The sequence below is a fragment of the Myxine glutinosa genome, chromosome 2 (genome assembly GCF_964187855.1).
Source record: "Myxine glutinosa chromosome 2, kmMyxGlut1.1, whole genome shotgun sequence".
NCBI lineage: Eukaryota > Metazoa > Chordata > Myxini > Myxiniformes > Myxinidae > Myxine > Myxine glutinosa.
The window spans coordinates 98251869-98272689 of NC_136262.1; the positions used below are offsets into that span (position 1 = coordinate 98251869).

The window sequence follows — 20821 nt, forward strand, 5'->3', positions numbered from 1 at the left end:
CACACATATACAGTATATATATATACACACACACACACATAGACACACACACACACACACACACACACACACATATAGACACACATACACACATTGAGAAGACAAACACAAACACAGCCACTGAGCTTGGGGGAGGTGCCGTCACTTCCTGGGATACTCTGCGTACCAGCGACGTCACATCATGAGTCCTAAAACATCTATCGAGTCATGAGTTACATCTATCAAGTCCTCATAAGTTTCAGTGAGCATGACTCCAAGGCCATAATCTGAAGCATCTGTGGTCACAAAGGTAAGCAGAGCAACCATTTGACGAACTTCTTGAAAAAGAGAAAATTGGTTGTAAAATGTCTATTGACGTCGTCGTCCTAATGAAAGAACCACCTTTAGAGGCCATTTTCCCCTGCAGAGCAGGGGTTGGCCTTTTTCGGGCACCTTGGTCCCCTTTTTGAAGCAATGTTTTACGGCCGGATGCCCTTCCTGCCACCAACCCTGTTAGTCGACTCTTGCGACACACAGGGAATTACCAGTGAACTGGTGCTCAATTTGCCGACCTCGGAAGGATGAAAGGCTGAGTCAACCCCCCTGGTGTTAATTCAGCGATCGACCGATGGACAAGGGAAAATACAAAAAAGTACATTTCAAAACCTCTTTATTAGAAAGCATTGCATCTTTTACAAAAATGGTAATCTGCTTTATTTAGTACACACACGGACATTTATAGAAAAAGACAAACATTTAGCTTGGGACAAACTACATCCGAAAAGAAAACCTCTCACGTGTAATCCGTGCATCAACAGAAGCTCTCGACGAGGATAAAACATTCCAACCTCATTTTCACTGGCGCAAGAACCCTCATACAGTGGAAAAAGGTGAAAAAAACAATCCAAAAGCACATTTGTGAGAAAATAATAATAATAATAATAATGATAAAAAGCCGTGTTAGTTTGAAATGATTTTTGAAGGTGACTTCATAAACAAAAATGCCATGCATAATGTAAGTGCTGATATGTAAGACACAAGGCACTGTGATTAAAACAAATTGGTTTATGCATACAGCATTAGTGATAAAAACAACTACATTTGTTAATTTTACATCCGACATGGTGCGTTTCGGGATCTCATCAACGCGTTACACTGAGAAATGAGAAGGGAATGCTGGAAATTTGGTGTAACGTGCTGTCCCCAAAAACTCCATGAACCTCGGGGATGAAAAAATAAAGTTACAGAAAAAAAATTAAAAATTAAATGTTGGGATAACCGGGATGTCAGATCGTTCTTGGTCAGCAGAACCACATTGATAAAGTAAAAAGAACAAAACCACCGGTAATCCGTAAACCTCGTCTTAGGTTAACATTATGGCGAGACGATGGATGGAATCAACAGGACCTGATGGAGGGAAACATGAGGAAGCCGACGTTTCAGATGGTAACCCTTTGTCGGAGCAAGAGAGGAGCATTAACCTTCCTCTTTTGCTCTGATGATGGGTTAACTCCCGAAACGTCAGCTTGATCCTTGCTTCCCATGTCGGTTAGCGTAACCTCGATCTACGTAGTGTTGATTCCATCCATTGCTCCACCTACCTGCCAACACAGATCAAAACTAGGCCTTCGCCAGCAAGACTACATTAAAGCACAAATTATTTTGATCAAATTATTGTCTGACAGTGAAACTTAGCAGGAACACAATAAAGACATTGATTTGTGTGTTTTAATAGTTTACATCAGTAAGTATGTTCAATCAACCAATCAATTTATAAGTTAGCACTTTTCATTTAGCAGTGAAATTTAAAAAAGCGAAAAGATTCAGGAAGAAGCAATGATGTAAAGAGATGGGGTTTTGGGAGGGATTTGTAAAGTGGAAAATGGTGAGGTTTATATGGGGATTTTAAAAGGCAGAGAGTCACACAGTTGAGGAGTAAATCTGAAGATGGCCAAAGGTCTTCATCCAAGTGGGAATAACTTACCAGGACAAATCCTGTTGTTAGATCATAGCTTTAAGGTACAATTTTGGTCAGAAATGTAGGAAGGAACTCATTCATTATTTTTTGTTAAAAAAGGGCATGAGTGATGTTTAAAAAAAACAAATCGACATTATAATTTGATTATTCATTAAAAAAATATTTGTAGAGAATCCGTTAAAAAAAAAAAACTTTTTTTTGTTTGTATAGCAAAACGATGTCAGAAAATTAAATGAAATCAGTAAACATTGGCAAAATAATACACCAAAAAGCATGGCTGTTGGATATCCACACTTTTCGCACGATTACAAAACATCTTACTGGAGTAATTCAAACTACAATGAACATGGTCAGTACATGTACATGCACCACAATGCAACCAACTATACAGCCTGGGACATTGAGGAGGTCCTGTAGAACAAGGACGAAACAGAATGAGCACATTATCAATTCATTGTGGCACAAATGAAAACTTCACATGACAAGAGGAATAATAATAAAGAAGAAGATATCAAATCTTCTAACCTCAACTTGAGGCACCACCAAAAAATGGGGGCAGCAGAAGAGGCACACAAACATTTGGAATGTCGAGTGAAAGACATAATCGAGATTAACAAATGGCCTGGCATGATATCTAAGAAGTGTGCACCGTATCCCAATCCCTCGGAGGGGAGGGTGAGAGGGCCTCTGAGTGGTCTAGCTTGGGTTTAAATCTCGACCCAGCTATAAACTGTCACCCTGGTGTTTTGCAAGCGGAGTGAAGCATCAATGTGTGCACCATCCATCAGGACATTAAGCTGGAGGATCGTCTGCCCCCACTGGGGGCATTGGTGGACGTTAAAGATCCCACGGTGTCTTTCGTGAAGAGTAGGCGAGTTATCGCTGGCATCCTGAACAAATTAAAAATTACAACTAGTTGAACCTCTGGCCTGGCCAGCCGGCTCTAGAAAGTCGTGGTCCAGAACTGTTACCCCCCTCCTCCCCTCCTACCGCACCCCCGCACCCACCACATCTCCCACCGCCACCCCTAGGTTGATCCCACAGTGTCGGAAATAAGAAGGAGAATTAAGGTAAACAAATAACGACGTGAGACAAAAAAAATTTTTCCTAAGCAATAAGCCATGATGCTTTCTTCTTATTTTTTGGGGGAATAATACATTATTTGGCATAAAAGGACTTGTACAAAAGTACAATTATTGGCAGTATTAGTTCAGTGTGTGCAAATGGAATTTTCTTTTACCCTACAGTGTCTAAGGCTCATGGAGGAGTTTGAACAAAGATTACAGGATATAATGGACAAATTAAAAAGCACGTGATATTTGAACCCGTCATTTGGACGTCATGAGGCGAACGTTCAGATCGATACAAGGAAAATGGAAGTTGTGAGGGATGCCTTATGGAGGGACTTGTACGGTGATCAAAATTGATCCGGCTTTGATGGGATTCAAGTCTCGTCTTCACGGAGCTCTGATGGGAGGAACTTGTACTGCTGCTGGCGGATCTGCGCTAACTTGCGTCTTGCGTCCTCCAGTTCCCGCTCCTTGCGTAGCATTTCTTCCTGCGCCGCAATTATCTGTGGGAGACACATGCGCCAATAGACTTGTCTCCAATGAGTAGACTGATGATCCACGAGTGGTAGAACCCGATAGACGAGCAAAGGGTACAGCTGCAACTGTGAGATGTATTTACTGACAATTCTAACAGCAACCAATTTCCAAACCTGAGCAATCCCTCCCACAAAATGACTCTTGACTGTGGGCACGTTGTCTCCCTCATCCTCATCGAAAGCTGCAGCTTTCTGTGCTGCTTTGACAAGGTTCTCGGAAGCCTTTTTGACGGCGTTTCCAGCAACCTGCGATACAGGAAGAATGCAATAGAGTGTTGGATAGCTCAAACGTGGTGGCAAAAAGACATATTCCCTTAACCTGTGAGCAGTTTTCCACAAACCTGGAGTCGGCGCATGGCGTCTGAATCTGGATCTGCTTTGACCATGCAGGCCACCAGGAGCTGAGCCGTCGAGGCCGCTACCTGCTTGGCCGAGGAAATGAGCTTTTCATCGCTGCCGTGGCCTTGTACAGCTGCGTTGGCTGCTTCACAGAGGTTACTCGTAGCTGCTGCTACCAAGCGGGCCTATGGAAAAATCAAAAGGCCATGGAGAGAGACCGAGTGAAAATTGCTTGCTGTGTCAAAACAAACAAACACACAGAAGGGATAATCGCAATACTGTAGTGCTCGATATATGGCATGGCATCAGCAATAAATGAAGGACAATAATAACAATACACATGTGTTGTTTCTTTTTGCCAAAAGTTCATTTCTAATGGAAAGAAAATAAGAAAATAATTAATCTTCAATCTAGCTATGCTCACAGGATAAAAGTGATAAATGATAAATGTGTGACGCTAAGAATTGGCCGATGCATAAACACGCGAGAAATGAGGTGTCATACATTCTTCTGAGCAGTGGTAAATGTGTTTTTAGCTGGAAAGAAACGATTTAAGCTTCCATAATATAGAGATGACATGAGCAGTGCTCATAGTAGAAAGGAGACGCAGTGCATATTTTGGCAAAAATGAGCTCTAATTTGTCTTATTGTTACTCACAGCAGAAATGAGGCCTTGAGACCATTGCCCATCATTGGCACCATTAGCTGCACACGCCCCCACCTGTTAAAAGGTAGACCAGGAAGTAAACAAGGAGGTTAAAAAAATATTTCCAGCCAACCATAAAAGCATATCACGGCATGATGTTCCAAAATGAAACATAAAGCAGAAGGTTCCCGAGCAAGTTCCTTTGTGGGATTTATTCAGTGAAAAGCATCTGATCGCTGGGGTTTCCGAGGTTTAGCTACGGCAGTCAAAAGAAGACCTCAGTAAAGGTAGGACATGCACACCTTTCCTTGCGCAACCAGCTCCCGCTGCGCCACGGATGCAGATTTCACCAAAGCGCTGGTGGCAGCCGCAATGGCCTTGGCAGCCTCGAGAATCTGCTCCTCAAAGTTCAGGCTTTCATCTGCTTGCTAGTTCAAAATGCAAATATACACTGGGTTGGAGGGCTGTGATCCACAAAGTGCTAACACAGCCGTAACAACAGGGCAAGTCTCTTTTTGAAATAACACTGCAAATGCATTTCCCATGAGTCCATATGTATCACACGTCCAATATTTAATGGAGTCATCAGCACGCAATGAACATCATGAGGTAATTGTTGCTGCGTTATTTAGCAATGGCAAATTCAATGGCATCTTCTATTCACGGTCACTCTGGGCGAGTAAGGGAGGAGGTCCAAGGAAAAGGCCTCTCAGATGGATTTGGCCCACATTCTGCACATATGCTGTAAGTGCAAAACACTGTGACCATATGTTTGATATACAGTTGGTAAATGACATACAACCTTATATACCAAACATATCAGACAATGTTAAGCGTTACCAATTCTCCTAGCTCGTCGTCGTGCCAACTCTGAGAACCTGTGGAACTGAACATGGAAGCAAGGGCTGTGCTTGTAGACGGAGGTATAGGTATCATTGTGCCTGGAATTCAAGGACAGGAACATGAACGTGCGTATTGGTATGTTGGCCCGAAGACAATTGTCAGGGTATCTGCATAAATTTGAGTTGACCAACATTGACAGTTTTTAAGAACAGGGAGCCAAAAATAAAGAACAGGCAGATATAAAATAATATGAAACAGAATTTAATGAAATAAAACTAAATAAAACAGACAAGCAAAATAATTAAATCAAATAAATGGCACGAGACATTAACATCGCCAATAATCCACCTTTCTGAGACCATTTTGCATCAACATGGCCAATAATTCGCTTAAAATTCGCAACAATATCAACATGGCCATTAATTTGAATTTGCAACAACATCCACATGGCCAATAATTCCATTTCGTATCAACATAAACATGGTCAATAATTCGAATCAGCATCAACATTCGCATCAACATCAACATTTGCATCAACATGAACATTTGCATCAACATTTGCACCAACATGAACATTTGCATCAACATGAACATTTGCACCAACATGAACATTTGCATCAACATGAACATTTGCATCAACATTCGCACCAACATGAACATTTGCATCAACATCAACATTCACATCAACATCAACAATTGCATCAACATGAACATTCGTATCAACATGAACATTCGCATGAACATTCGCATTCGCATTAACATCAACATTCGCATTAACATCAACATTCGCATTAACATCAACATCAACATTCGCATCAGTGTCAACATTCGCATTATCATCAACATTCGCATTAACATCAACATTCGCATTAACATCAACATTCGCATTAACATGAACATTTGCATCAACATGAACATTCGCATTAACATGAACATTTGCATCAACATGAACATTTGCATCAACATTCGCACCAACATGAACATTTGCATCAACATCAACATTCACATCAACATCAACAATTGCATCAACATGAACATTCGTATCAACATGAACATTCGCATGAACATTCGCATTCGCATTAACATCAACATTCGCATTAACATCAACATTCGCATTAACATCAACATTCGCATCAACATCAACATTCGCATCAGTGTCAACATTCGCATTATCATCAACATTTGCATAAACGTTCGCATTATCATCAACATTCGCATCCACATGAACATTCGCATCAACATTTGCATTATCATCAACATTTGCATCAACATGAACATTCACATCAGTGTCAACATTTGCATTATCATCAACATTCGCATTAACATCAACATTTGCATTAACATCAACATTCGCATTATCATCAACATTCACATCAGTGTCAACATTCACATTAACATCAACATTCGCATTAACATAAACATTCGCATAAACATCAACATTCGCATCAACATTCACATCAGTGTCAACATTCGCATTATCATCAACATTCGCATCAACATGAACATTCGTATCAACATCAACATGAACATTTGCATCAACATTCGCATAAAAATCAACATTCACATCAACATTCGCATCAGTGTCAACATTCGCATCAACATCAACATTCGCATTATCATCAACATTCGCATCAACATCAACATTCGCATAAACATCAACATTCACATCAACATCAATATTCACATAAACATCAACATTCGCATCAACATCAACATTCGCATCAACATCAACATTCGCATCAACATCAACATTCGCATAAACATCAACATTCGCATAAACATCAACATTCGCATAAACATCAACATTCGCATAAGCATCAACACTCGCATAAACATCAACATTCGCATAAACATCAACATTCGCATCAACATCAACATTCACATTATCATCAACATTCGCATCAACATCAACATTCGCATAAACATCAACATTCGCATAAACATCAACATTCGCATCAACATCAACATTCGCATCAACTTCAACATTCGCATCAACTTCAACATTCGCGTTAACATCGACATTCTCATCAGTGTCAACATTCGCATCAACATGGCCCATATAATTTGCTTATCAGAGACCATTTTGTAATGGCCATGCTGATAAGTATGACATCGTCATCATCATTCCAATGCAGCACAATGGTGCGGGTTAGCATCACTTCTTGTACAAGTGTGACAATGCCAATGTTGCAGTGCCCCTTGCAGGTTAAAGCAGGAATTTGGAGTTTGGCCAGGATGCCAGTGATATCTCGCCTGCTCTTCATAAAAAAACACCATGAGATCTTTAACTTCCACCAATTAATGTCGACAGACGGGACACCCAGTTTAACATCAATCCGAGGGACATTGATGATTGATGAATTGATGAATTGATGAATCACCCCGCCTGTGAAACACCGCGATGACAGTTTATTAAAAGGTTGGGAATCAAACCTGGGATTGACAGCTAAGAGACAAGTGTACATACCTCTAGGCCATCCTGTCAGCTCAAGTGCCACATAAATGACACTCTTGCTACTCTGCCGTACAGTTGACATTCACAATAACATACCCGTGGCTTTTTGCGTGGCTTTAGCTGCTCCAGCTTCTTAGCCGCAGCTTCAATAGCAGCTGCCGCTCCCAAGAGTTCAGCCTCAGCTATCACTGTGGGGTCCTCAGGGTCTACCCAGTCAGAGCCTACACCAAACAAAAAAGATAGTGTGTGTAAGAATGACATTAATCTGCAAATGTCAGGTTAAAACAATATCATCATACAGTACTGTGAAGTAGGTCTTGAAGTGGCCATAATGTGCGGCTTGTACGTGCCCAAAGCACAACCGACCTTTCATTGCTTCCGCGGACTGAATCAGTTCCGTTACAGATGAGGCGACCCCCTTCGAGAGAACTGCAAGATGCTGCTTACCCTCCGCGGTTGGCTTTTGCAGCACCTGCAGTGGAACCAGACGTGCTCAACATCCCGAAACCAGAACAGGGTACAAACCAGATTTTCTCCGATACAACCTGGCGTGTTTCTTACAGAAGGTAAGGTTTAAAGGAATGCGGTTAAATAAACGACTTTGTGTGACGAAGCCATAAAACATACATGCAAGACGTGTTCCAAAAGGGTCTGGTACCCCTCGGCACATTCCTTTCCATAGCGCATGGCTCTCACACGCAACTCAGGCATGACATCTGGGTGGTACGCCGTTTGCTGGAACACAAGAAAATCAACACCGTATTAGGCGAAGCCTTCCATGGAGGACGTCGAGTCGGTGATGATAAGCAGACAGCAAATATACACTGGTGCAATGCTTTGTTACACACTGCGTGGATCTTCCTCTCCTTTCCAGAAATTAAAAGGCGTTACATACCGTTGTGACCGAACTATCTGTTCTACAAATATTTCATCACTCATTCGCAAGGATGGATTGGGTTCAACATGTAGGTAGAATTCCCAATCGCAGTTATGGAACACCAGTTGTGAACTTTTGGATTTATAAAGTGATTTAAAAAAGAAGAAAGCATGCAGGTGAGTAAGCGAATACGTACAGTGACGATAACCTCCATCTTCCAAAGGCAAGCATAAAGCAGAACAAAAGGGGCGTGACATGTATGAAAAGCAAAAAGCACCAGCAATGTGTTTACAGGCAGATACGGCCATGACACAAAAATGATTCAATGCGAAGTCTCTCGAGGCAATAGCGAACAGCTTTGTCGTTGGGTGCGTAAAGCCTAGTTGCATTTCCCTCACTGGCATGGCTTTGATTCCCATGGCTGCTTGGTAGACATTTCCAAACTCTACGATGGGACTGGAGACTCGCCCAGGAGTAATTCTGGCCTTGAAGTGCGCCCTGATGCGATTTCAAGAGTAGGGTACATGATGTTGCTGTGGAGTTAATATCCAAGCAGGGAAATAACTAACGGTAAGTACAAAAGGGTGATGATACCCACCTTACCCAGTCAAACCCAGCTGGTGGTTGTTGTTATTGTTGTTGCTAACCATTGACAAATCTCTAGGTCATAACACAAGGTACATTGATGAGTCTTTCAGATGAGAAAACTGTAGCGGGGTCACATTAGGCCTTACCTTGCAAGTGGTCAACATCTCAGACACAGCCTTGCGACTCTGATTTGCCATGGCCACGATGCCTTCCTGTTGGCATGAATTCCCGGCCGCCACGGCCTTGGCTGTTGCCATGGTAATGCCTTTTATTGTTCGTATGAACTCTTCAGGTGTGGTCATTTTCACAGGAGGTTCCCGGGACTCAAACATCTGAAGGAATAAATTAGATATTCACCGAGAATCGTTCAAGTCAATAATATTCCCAATAAAGTATCTGCAATGCAACGTAGAACGACATTATGTAAATACGGCATGTTGTCTGGTGTTGGTTTAGCGGTTAGGGTGCCGGCTTGGGATCCTAGGATCCTGGGTTCGAATCCCGGTCGATCACTGAATTAACGCCAGGAGGGTTGACTTAGCCTGTCATCCTTCCGAGGTCGGCAAATTGAGTACCAGCTTGCTGGGATGAATGATCCCGGTGTATACCCCGATTTAGAATAGGTACACCTATTCATTTAGAATATACATTTATATACATTTAGAATAGGTATCCCTGCGCATCGTAAGAGGCGACTAAGGGTTGGTGTCAGGAAGGGCATCAGGCCATAAAAACATTGCCTCAAAAAGAGAACCATGATTGTCATGGGGCCCGCAAGGCTAACCCCCGCTGTAGCGGGGAAAAATGGCCTTAAAATGATCATTCATTCATTTCATTGTTCCAATCACAAGAAAACTTTAGCGCAGGTAGCGTAAAGTTATGATATTTACATTCAGAAAAGGAAAATAAAAACGAAATGTTATCTAGGAGGCCTACGAAGTTATAATCAGCTTGGACGTCTTGTCGTATTTTCTTGTATTCCCAAATCTTCTTGAAATTCCATCACCAAATGTATACAAGGGTTTGGAATGAAATATGTCACAGATCTCATCCCATTACGTGCTCCCATCCTACCATGAGCTGCTGTTTGATGCACTCGATTGTGGCCTCGAGTGCGCGGGTCCCCTTGGTGGCCTCGTCCTCCACGGCCTTTACCGTTTTCAGCAGAGTTGTGACGTTGGTGACCATTATCTGCACAGAGGACAAACACACGTGGCCTTGTGCCATGTGTATCTACACTGTGGAAACCATGGGGTTCCATTGCAGAAAGGTTTTATTGAAATATTCCCATGTAAGAGTACCAAATCTATGGTGGCAAATAATTTTTTTGTGGGAACACCAACCTTGGCAGATCCCTTCAGGGTTTGCATACTGCGATCCTCAGATGACTTCCCAGCAGCAGACTTGGTGGATCCAATAAGATCTCCCAGGGCTTTGGCCACGTCTTTGACGGCATTGATGAGGACCACCTAAAGGTGTATGATGGTGAGGAAATGCACTGCATGAAATTGTGTAATTATTTCAACCAACGGAAGGTCTGAATTTAAAAAATCCTTTCCCTCAATTCCTCACAGATCAATCCCAATTACTCACAGATTATATCCTCAACTCCTCATCGATAAACCCATCAATTACTCTCAGATAAAGCCCTCAAATCCTCTCTGATTCCTCAGAGATAAAAATTACAATTCCTTATGGTTAATCCTTTTTTGAACCCCAGGTATCCATTATGTTCATACGAACCTGCGTTTCAGGGTCTTTACTACCGAGACTGGCTGCTCCCAATTTAACTACATCAGCGAGCCTCGTTATCGTGTTCACGGATGATTGGGCCGCCTGAGCAAGCTGCTCCTGACGGGCACCAGCCCCAGCCACCAGCTTCTTCGTATCCTCAACCAGGGCCTTTGCAGTCTTTAAAATTGCCTCCCTGTTGAGATAAACAACAATGTGTTTGGCAAGAGTGGAAATTGCATCATGGAAGCAGTTTGGATAATATTATGCTGTTTGGTTATGTAACCCAATGTACTGGATGAAAACAAAGTAACACTGAGCTGTAGGAAACAAAAACCTTACAATTCATGAATTCACATTCTTATTTCAAAGGCCAAATATTCAACCACGATAGGTGAAGGTGTGGGAACCCATTGTCCTGAATGCATACCGTACAGATGCTCCGATTGTGCATCGAGGCAAAAAAGGTTTTAAAAAATCGTTAAGTTACCTGTGATCGGCGAATGTTTGGTCTCCTTCCGCGTTCAATGTGCCGGTGCTGGCGAACATGACCGTCGTGTCGAGGTCGGCGATTATGCCAGCCACTGTACTGCCAGCCGTGATGCAGGCTTGCGTGCCACGGTTCCCGGCCTGCAAAGCTGCCATGACCATGGATACCTGGCATGGTAACGGTCAGAAACACACAAGGTTTGTGAAGACAATTGAAGAAAGAGAGGATTCGTCCAGTGCCCTGAAACAACTTGCCTTTACCCCATGGAAGGCTAATCCAACTGAGGGCAATCTCAGTTCTTTTCACAAAGCTCGGAACAAGTGTGTGTCTACCCTCAGGAGAGCCAGGAAGCACTATCTCTCTACTCTCAAGACTGAACTCTCAAACCTGTCTCCCTCCTCCAAATCCTGGTGGCGTCTGGTCAAATCTGTTTCTAGTGTTTGTTCCCCCTCCATCCCCTCCCTTACCTCAAACGGCTACACAGCCGACACCACACGTGACAAAACCAAATGCCTCAACTCTGTTTGCCTCAAAATCTTGTGTCCCAAACCCGTCCCTCTCTGTACCCACCGTACCCAGTCGTACCCAGCTGCTCCTGGACTCCGTGTCCTTCTCTCCTGACAAGGTGGAGAACTTTCTGTCAAACCTCGACTCTGATTCTGCAACGGGACCAGAAGGCATCAGCCCACAGGTCCTAAAATCCTGCTGTGCCGCTCTTTCACACCCTCTCTCAATTCTCTTCACCCTCTCTTTTGCTCAAGGTCATCTGCCATCTGCTTGGAAATCAGCAAACATTACCGCTTTGCACAAGAACGGTGCAAAAACAGATCATTGCAACTACAGACCAATCAGCCTGCTCCCGATAATTAGCAAGGTCATGGAATCGATCATCACTTCTGACATCAAATCCTTCCTCTTCTCCAATGGCTTGATCTTGGATCATCAATTTGGATTCAGACCAGGTCATTCTACTCTGGACACGCCACTTCTGCTGTCTCAACAATGGATGGAGGTCCTCCATGCTAAACAGGAAATTAGAGCTATCTCCCTTGACATATAGAGACTTCCTTTCTGGTTGCAGTCAACTTGTGGCCCTGAATGGAATTCTCTCTTTTCCCCTTCCTGTTCAGGCTGGAGTTCCTCAAGGCAGTGTTCTTCTCCCTGTGCTTTTTCTGGTCTTCATTAATGATCTCTCCGACTCTGGAAAATCCTCTCTATCTCTTTGCTGATGACTCCACTCTCTGCCGCTCCATATCCCAACCCTCAGATAGGCAGGTAGCAGCCTATTCACTCTCTGCAGACCTGGACAATATCACAAACTGGTCAAACAAGTGGTACATGTCTTTCAAACCTGACAAATCTCACATTCTCACTTTGTCTCTCCGAAAAGACCGTCTGGACAACCCTCCAATGTACTTTCTGAACAATCCTCTTGAAGAAGTTCTGTCACTCAAGCTTTTGGGTCTCACTATCTGCCATGATCTTTCCTAGGAAAACCACATTTCCAAGCTGGCCTCCAAAGCCAGTCGCCGACTGGGCATCCTCCGTCGTGCGAAGTCCTTTCTGGGCACTTCTGATCTCCTCACCACATACAAAGCTTTCATCCGCAGCTCAATGGAATGCTGCTTTCCCCTCTGGGCTGGTGCTCCTGCCTTACACCCAGCTCAGCTTCACGCAGTTGAAACCAAAGCATTCAGAATCATTGGAATCTCCTGTGTTGAAGCTGATTCTGAGGGCCTTTATCTCTCTCACCGCAGGCAGGTAGGTGGTCTTTCTGTTTTCTACCGACTCCTCTCCGGCCTTGCTCCCCCTGTTCTATCTGTGCTCTGTCCCCCAAATATTCCTGCAGGACGAACAAGATCTGCCAGCAACCGTCTTCTGGTGAAACTGCCAAAATCAAGACTCTCTGCTCACCTTCACTCTTTCGTTCCTCTTTTCTCCCGCCTCTGGAACAAACTCCCACACTCTCTTCAATCCCTCTCCTCCCTCCAGGTATTTAAAACAGCTGTTCACCACCATCTCTTATCTTCTCCCATCCAAAACCTTGATCTTTTCTACCTCTGTTAAAACACCCCAAATCCGCCTCTTTAAATCCCCAACTTCTTTCCTGAAATTCCTAGAAGTGTTCATTTGCTTGATACCGTGTACCCTTCCCTCCTCCCCCAGCCCTCCCCCTTCCACAGATCTACCGACGTCCCTGTTCTCTTCTGCTGTTGTGCTTGTGTGCTTCCCTCTCTCTCCCCCTCTTGTCTCCCGCTCCCTTCACTGCATGTTTTATGTGTCTGTGCATGTTTTCATGTTCAATGTGTTAGCTCTTACACCAGCCTCGATTCTGTATACAAAAAAATAAAAAAAATAAAAATAAAATCCAATGCACACAATTCTTAATGGAATAAGGCCTGCTACGTCATATACAGGCAGTCCCCGGGTTACGAACGAGTTCCGTTTTTAAGTCTGTCTGCAAGTCTAATTTGTATGTAAGTCGGAACAATTACGCACGGTTCACATCTAGTGTCAATTAGTCAAATGTTTGTTTTAGTATATAGCATATCTTTTACCTAAAACATTTATAGGTATAAAAAACATTAAAGAAACATTTCTTAAACTGTTTAGATAGAAAAGAAAAGATAATGATTAAAGGTATATTATGTTGATTTTGATCCTCTAACCAAATTACCAATAGCCTTTCCATTTCGATAATTAAACCACTGCGTTGCTTAGTGATAATTGTCGCTTTCATCGGGACAGAGCCTTTTACATGCTCCATTACTCTCCCCTTGTCCTTTATAATTGTCCCGATCGTTGACCGACTGCAGCCGAACGCTTTTCCAATGTTTGTTGGCGTTTCACCTCTCTCCGATCGCTTTATTATTTCCACTTTTGTTTCAATCGTGATCGTTTTCCTTTTCTTCGATGCATCGCCATCACTTGCATCAGATTTACGCTTTGGAGCCATGATTACGAGGGTAAACACACGAAAATTTTAAGTCAAAACACAATGCACACAACAGTGTTTACGCGATCCGACTTAAAATGGCAACGACGGCGTGGTGTTCTCCCTCGGGCCGACGAACCGCTGAAAACGCGCAGTGTTTGAGCGTCGCGCAAAATAGTCCGCCCGATCGTTAGTACGAACCATTGTATGTAACTCATCTCCTTGCCTTTCACCTTTTGCCCTGTTCACGTGAGTCGTGGTTGTCCCTCTAGGTCTAGACCCTCTCCCCGTTGGTATTTTTGTGAATATATAATTGTTCTCGATGTCCCTGCTCTCAAATGTTGTGTTTGTGTCCTTCCCCCTCTCTCCCCATCTTGTCTACCGCTCCCCTTATTTTGTGTTTTATGTGTCGGTTTGACTTTGTGTGATTAATGTTAGCTCTTTCACGAGCCTCGATCTTGTATACAAAAAAAAGAAAAAAAAAGAAAAGAAAAATAACCTCGTTTTTTTAAATAACAGGCTTTGCGGAGGTCGGTACGTAAGTACGGGCGTTCGTAAGTCGGGCGTTCGTAACCCGGGGACTGCCTGTATTCTAAAAACGTGGAAGACCAACGAGTCAACAAAGAAACTTACTTCCGATTACAGTAATCAATAAATGGAACACGACAGTAATCAATAAATGGAACACATGTAAATGCAGTTTTAGTTTATTGAACAAATTGTTTTTGAAAATAAATAAATTATTACATTTTAGGAGCTTCTTAAGTTTACAAGGAAAGCTTCCCTACCGCATCATCATGTAAAATGACTTACCTTCTCCGAGACTTTGCGAGCGGAATCTACAAGTTCGCATTTTGTGAAGCTGTCAGTGGGGCTGCTATGCAGCGCTCCAGCGTGTTGCACTAACGGCACGCAGCAGTGGCCCAGTTCCTGTACTCGGTTCCTGATCTGCCGTCCAACCTGCATCAAGTGGAAGTAAATAGCAGCAAAATGAACAACCGCATAATCTTATTGGCTGTACAGCTGTTATTGAAAGGAGAAGCATCTGTGTGTCCATCAGGCTTTATTCTAAAGGGCTCCTACCATCATAGAATAATAAAAATGGTATCAATGGACAGCTGATAAATCTATTTACTTGGAATAAAAATTCGTGTCTGTTTAATTATAAAAATACCAGTCTTTCGAGGATTGACGAAGGAGAAGCGGGACTTGGAGCTTTATGTAACAATTCCAACGGTATTATTATTATTATTAATCTACGACAGCAGGAACTCTTTAGAATGAAGTTGGATGGACATGTAAGGAGCACACAAAAATAATATGTAGGAATACTTCTCAAAGCAATGGAGAAATATATAAAAGTACACGGAAGGAGCATACAAACAACAAGAAGAAGAAACACAGACAGCACAACAGCAGCAGTAACAACAATTACATGTGATAAAATCCTTTATTTATGTGTTTCACTTCGTTTTAGGTCCTCAATGAGACTCACAGATAACCATGCAATATGTTTGTGAAGTGCAACATGCTGTCTTTTGATTAAACCGTCAACGAGGTGACGGGTAGGCACGGATAGTATGCACAAAGGAATAAGCCATAAAAAAATCTGAGTTTTTATGATGTGATGGGTAACTCAAAAATACAGGAACCAATATTGTCACAACACAACACTTGCAGGCCTCAATCAGACAGTTTACAGATTGTAAGGCCTCACCTCCTCGTTTTCAGCAGCAGCAGCGGCAGGGCGGCCCTGCTGTGCCAACATGGCATACTCGGTGGTAAGCTGGCTGGCTAAGGCACCCAGATCTGCAGGATCACTTGCAGACTTGCTCACCTAGTGTGTGGTGGAGAGGGCAGGCTTCATTTACCTTCGCCAAATAGGCTGAGGTTGAAAGATTGCTGTCATCTAAACTGAACAAATACTCTTAAACAGTCGTGTATATCATCAGAGAAATCAAACCACCAGACATAGTAAAAGCAAAAATCAAATGGCACATCCAATATTTAAATATCAACATCATTGCTGCTCACAGTGCCGGCACCAAACAGCACCAGAACAACATAACAGTGTTCACCATGTCCTGTGCTGTGACGGTGATAGCCTTTGCCGTTTTCACCATCTTGGTCTGGTAGTCAACAAATGAAGCATCTTGTTCCGGTGGTGTGCCCTCGTCCAACTGATAAATGACAAAGATGTGAAACGCTGCAATTTTCCCAACGTCATCACTCAAGTTAAGTTAAGCAAAGCATCGATAAAGAAGCACAATGCCTGAATTTTGTACAATAACGATGAACCCCCTGCAAAACGCACCTTATTAATGGCCTGGGTGATACTGTCCACCATACCGCTGACCATACCCAGCTCGCTTGCAGCCTCATTCAGCGTCTTTGTGATGTCCTCTACGGCCTCTCGCATCATCTGACTCGACTCCTGGATTGCCTCGTGCGTGTGCGTAGCCTACCAAAAACACACACACAAAATAAAGGAATTAGACTACAAGGTCTTGTCCTAAAGTTTCACCTCTTTGACATCAAAAAATAAGTTGAAAATTGCATTGCATGGTGAGTCATCAACTCCATCATTTAGGTTTAGGCTTTGGCTTCCTGACATTATGTGGTGAGTGGTGAGCAGCAACCACTCACCTTGGGGTTACCACCAGCATCTTTAGCTGCGAATAACATCTGCAGGGCTGACTCAGTGAGTGTGCGTGTCTGGTCTAGTAGGTTGGCCTGTTGCTGGTGGTTGAGTAGACGAGACGTCATGGCAACCGAGGCCTGTACCAGTGGTTCGAAGTAGCTCACCATCTGAGAGACCTGAACACAAGCAAATTAGGATCATGTTGAGCTGTAATGTGGGCACAAAGGACTTCAGCAGGCCATCACCTTGATAAAATAAAACCTTTCAAACCATGAAACCCATTAATTAATTAATTACTTGAATATCTCTCTACAGTATATTTAGATTTAGCATCCTAGACTATTGGAGCAGCTTGTTCGAGCAGCTCGTACATAAGAAAGGATGCTCAATGCCGATGTGCACTTTTCATTGAAGGGCTTGGAAGGAACTTTTTATTGAAAAATAAATACTTCAATGCTGAAATGTTGTGCGCGCAGCGATATAGTCTGCCCTGAGCAAGTTAAACAGGAAATGACATCAACTCTGCTCAAAGCATTCCAGATAAAACCAAGATGGCGGCTAACATAGTTACGTGTGCTGGTGAACATGAAGTTCTGTGTGAAGGAGAACATCACACCAGCCTAAATTTACATGAGAGTGTTTGCACAATTTGATGATGCATCCATGTGCCAGCTTTGTACTTTGTACCAGAGTGAGGGAGATGCTTTGTTGAAGAAGATTACGACGTGTGACGAGACCTGTGTCCTCGTTTCAAGTTAGCGTCAATGCCAGGCAGCAGCAGTGCTTTGGGACCCTAATAGTTTGATTCTTGTGGAAATAAATTATTCATTTATTTTTATGAATGATAAAAAATCATGCTTGCTGAATCGTCATCATAGCGGGACAATGGAGGCTTTTGCAAATGAGAAGGCCTACCTTGTGACCAAGCTGAGCCGCCTCACCGCGAGCAGCTACAGCCATCGGTTCAATGGTGTTTCCAATTTGCTGCACGGCAGAGATCACTTGTTCCTGGAGAGTCTGTGGGATAAGTGGAGTAAATTAAACTAGGCTGTTTACAACCTGTTTCTCTCTTCTCACATTAACCTTATGATCAATCCAGCACCTGCCTTGCGCCAAAGGTAAGGATTAAATGAATCACTCAAACACTGATGAGCCTCGCCTTGCTCGATGTGTGAGAAAGCAGAGAAATAAGAGAAAGAGACATCAAGAGAGACTGCACTCAGATCCGAGGAGATTAAATAGGGTAAGCAGATTAGTTATCAAGAAAGAATAATGTTGAATTTGATAAGAGGGAGAATTGGGTCAATAGACAGCAGATAAGTACATTGACAGCTAAGAAGCTGTTAGGGTGTGGATACATCGAGGCAGGATGAGCCAAATGGCCTCCTCCATTTTCTAAGTGTCGATTTCATTTCCTTGCAATTTAGTTTCGTATGCTCTTAATTTTCATCCATTTTACGTATTATCAGCAGACTACTTAATCCATTGCATCACCTCCAGCGATTGACCCTGGATGGGGGCCAGGCCCTGGCTGTCGACGGTCATCGACGCCTGGCCTAATTCTCGTAGGCAGTCTTCCAGCTCAGAGATGGCCTTGTCGCACTCCTTCTGTCCTGGTGCACCCTCCCTGCTCACAAGATAAACATGATTCCAGGTACATCACAGCCTGCTCAGCCATGTTATATTTGTATGCTTCATAGGTGATGTTGTCAGATGAATAAAATAAAATAAAAAGCCACAACAACTAATCTAACTTTATGAGCGATTTAAACGATTGTTGCTACAATATGATGGAGGAAAGTTGCTGAAAACAAACCTGACGGCCGTAATGAGGCGTTTTATGGAGTCGGAAATGGTGCGAGATTGAGATGCCAAATGTGACCAGGTGGGAGGATCACGTGGGTTAGCGGCCAGAGAGCGTGCCACACCGATCATCTCACTGGAGCTCTTCACCATCGTCTTGGTGGGTGTCACGATTGGCTCCTGTGCTTTGCGACCCTGAGTGACAGAGGAGAGAGATTGGTGTTAAATCCCAGGTGAAGCCAAAGTCCAAAGTTGTGCTGAAAGCTGTAGACCATGAAATAATGTTGAGATGTAGTTGCCACATTACACTCTGGATTAACGATATTTACATATTCCAAGCTGATGAACCCACTGAGGAAGGCAACATGGTTGTCCGTAGTGGGCAGTTATGGGATTCAAATCGTGATGTAGTTGAGACTTGACAAGCGGAGTCCGAGTACTCACAACATACTACTCAAAACATACTGTTTAACCGTAATATTTCAAGTTGAACGTGGAATCCAACTTGAAAGAACAAACCACAACAAAGCAACACTTCCCTCCAGGGTTTCACGTCGGCTTGATTCAAATCATTCACTCTTCCAAAATACTGTTTCCTCTACTTTTTGCATTTGCAATCATGCGCTTTGTCCACAGTGCTAACACAACGGATAAAGCACAACTGCAAACTGCCTACCAAAAGTGGGGAGAAAGGCAATTATTCAACAACATAAAATACAACCTGACTGATTTTACATTCCAAGTTAATCATCCTGAAGATTCAACTAAAACATCACTGGATGAAATGTGTCATTCAACACGGACTGATTTTAAGCTGGCATTTGACTGGTATGTGATGTCATTTTTCATTCCCACCCTAATTTTCCTATCCCTACAAGCAACCCTCTTTACCCCCCATCCCAACCCTCAATCTGCAACTTGCTTGTTGATATATACACACACACACACACACACACACACACACACACACACACACACACACACACACACACACACACACACACACACACACACACACACACACACACCTGTTCAACAATCATGCTTTACTCTCAGTGCATTACCACTTCATCCCCCATAATCCAGGTCCTCGACGAGCTTTGTCTGAATAGTACAAGTGCTTCTTATGGGTTAGAGATGTTAACCTTTAGTGGATGCTTGTGGAAGCATTTGGGGTTCTTCCTGAAACGTGTTTTTAAAAGCAATGTTCTTTCAAAAGACACCAGGAAACAGCAATATTATTCAATATGTGCTTAACAATTCCAAGCCATCTCATGGACCACAGGCCTAAGTTGGGCTGGCAGGATAGCCTATAGGTACGCACACTCACCTCTCAGTTGTCTAGCCTGAGTTTTAATCCCAATCCGGCTATAAACTGTCATCCTGGTGTTTTTCAGGCAGGGCGATTCATCAATGTGTGTGTTTTCCGGATGTTTAATGGGTGTCCTGTCTGCCAGCATGAGTTGGTGGACGTTACATATCCCATGGTGTCTTTTGTGAATAGTACACAAGCTTTTAATGGCAACGTGACCAAATTGCAAATCCCTGCTCTAACCTACAGCGGGCACTGCATCAGCGGCACAGCTTTGCTCTCGGCAAATGATGCTAACTGCAGCCTTGTGCTTCATATGAAAGAAGAAGAAGAAGAGCCTAAGTTGTCCTTGGCAACAACTTCCCAACAACTTAGGCCTCGAGTCCATGAGATGGCCTGGAACCTTTATTTGCCAAAATCAGTGTGCTGCAGAACCAAGCACAACATTTCCATTAAAGACTATTGCGGCCTTTTTCAAATCAGGAGATTGTAGCATTTGTGATGGAACCAGTCAATCAGCTGGCAGGGCAGTTGGCTCAAGAAGGAAACGGTGATTCATGTGTCGCAGATTCTAAATGTACATCGTAAAGTCCCCGCG

At 43.1% G+C, this 20821-nt stretch overlaps 1 protein-coding gene across 4 annotated transcripts in view; it reads right to left on the reverse strand.

The window, feature by feature from the left end:
- Positions 1-632: 632 nt before the first annotated feature.
- LOC137418572 (talin-1) overlaps positions 633-20821 on the reverse strand; it is a 212189-nt gene continuing 192000 nt past the window's right edge. For all 4 annotated transcript variants that reach the window (XM_078771335.1, XM_078771336.1, XM_068104670.2 and 1 more), the window contains 21 exons: positions 18925-19106; positions 18603-18735; positions 18024-18125; positions 17114-17284; positions 16782-16928; positions 16546-16647; positions 16185-16304; positions 15281-15427; positions 11533-11699; positions 11055-11238; positions 10655-10780; positions 10386-10502; positions 9458-9643; positions 8474-8581; positions 8213-8318; positions 7943-8067; positions 4851-4976; positions 4561-4623; positions 3905-4087; positions 3678-3809; positions 633-3530 (listed from right to left, as the gene is read on the reverse strand). In XM_078771335.1, coding sequence (XP_078627461.1) covers positions 3402-3530; positions 3678-3809; positions 3905-4087; positions 4561-4623; positions 4851-4976; positions 7943-8067; positions 8213-8318; positions 8474-8581; positions 9458-9643; positions 10386-10502; positions 10655-10780; positions 11055-11238; positions 11533-11699; positions 15281-15427; positions 16185-16304; positions 16546-16647; positions 16782-16928; positions 17114-17284; positions 18024-18125; positions 18603-18735; positions 18925-19106 — 2856 coding nt within the window. In that variant the 3' untranslated portion in view covers positions 633-3401. The remainder of the gene's footprint in view (positions 3531-3677; positions 3810-3904; positions 4088-4560; positions 4624-4850; positions 4977-7942; positions 8068-8212; positions 8319-8473; positions 8582-9457; positions 9644-10385; positions 10503-10654; positions 10781-11054; positions 11239-11532; positions 11700-15280; positions 15428-16184; positions 16305-16545; positions 16648-16781; positions 16929-17113; positions 17285-18023; positions 18126-18602; positions 18736-18924; positions 19107-20821) is intronic.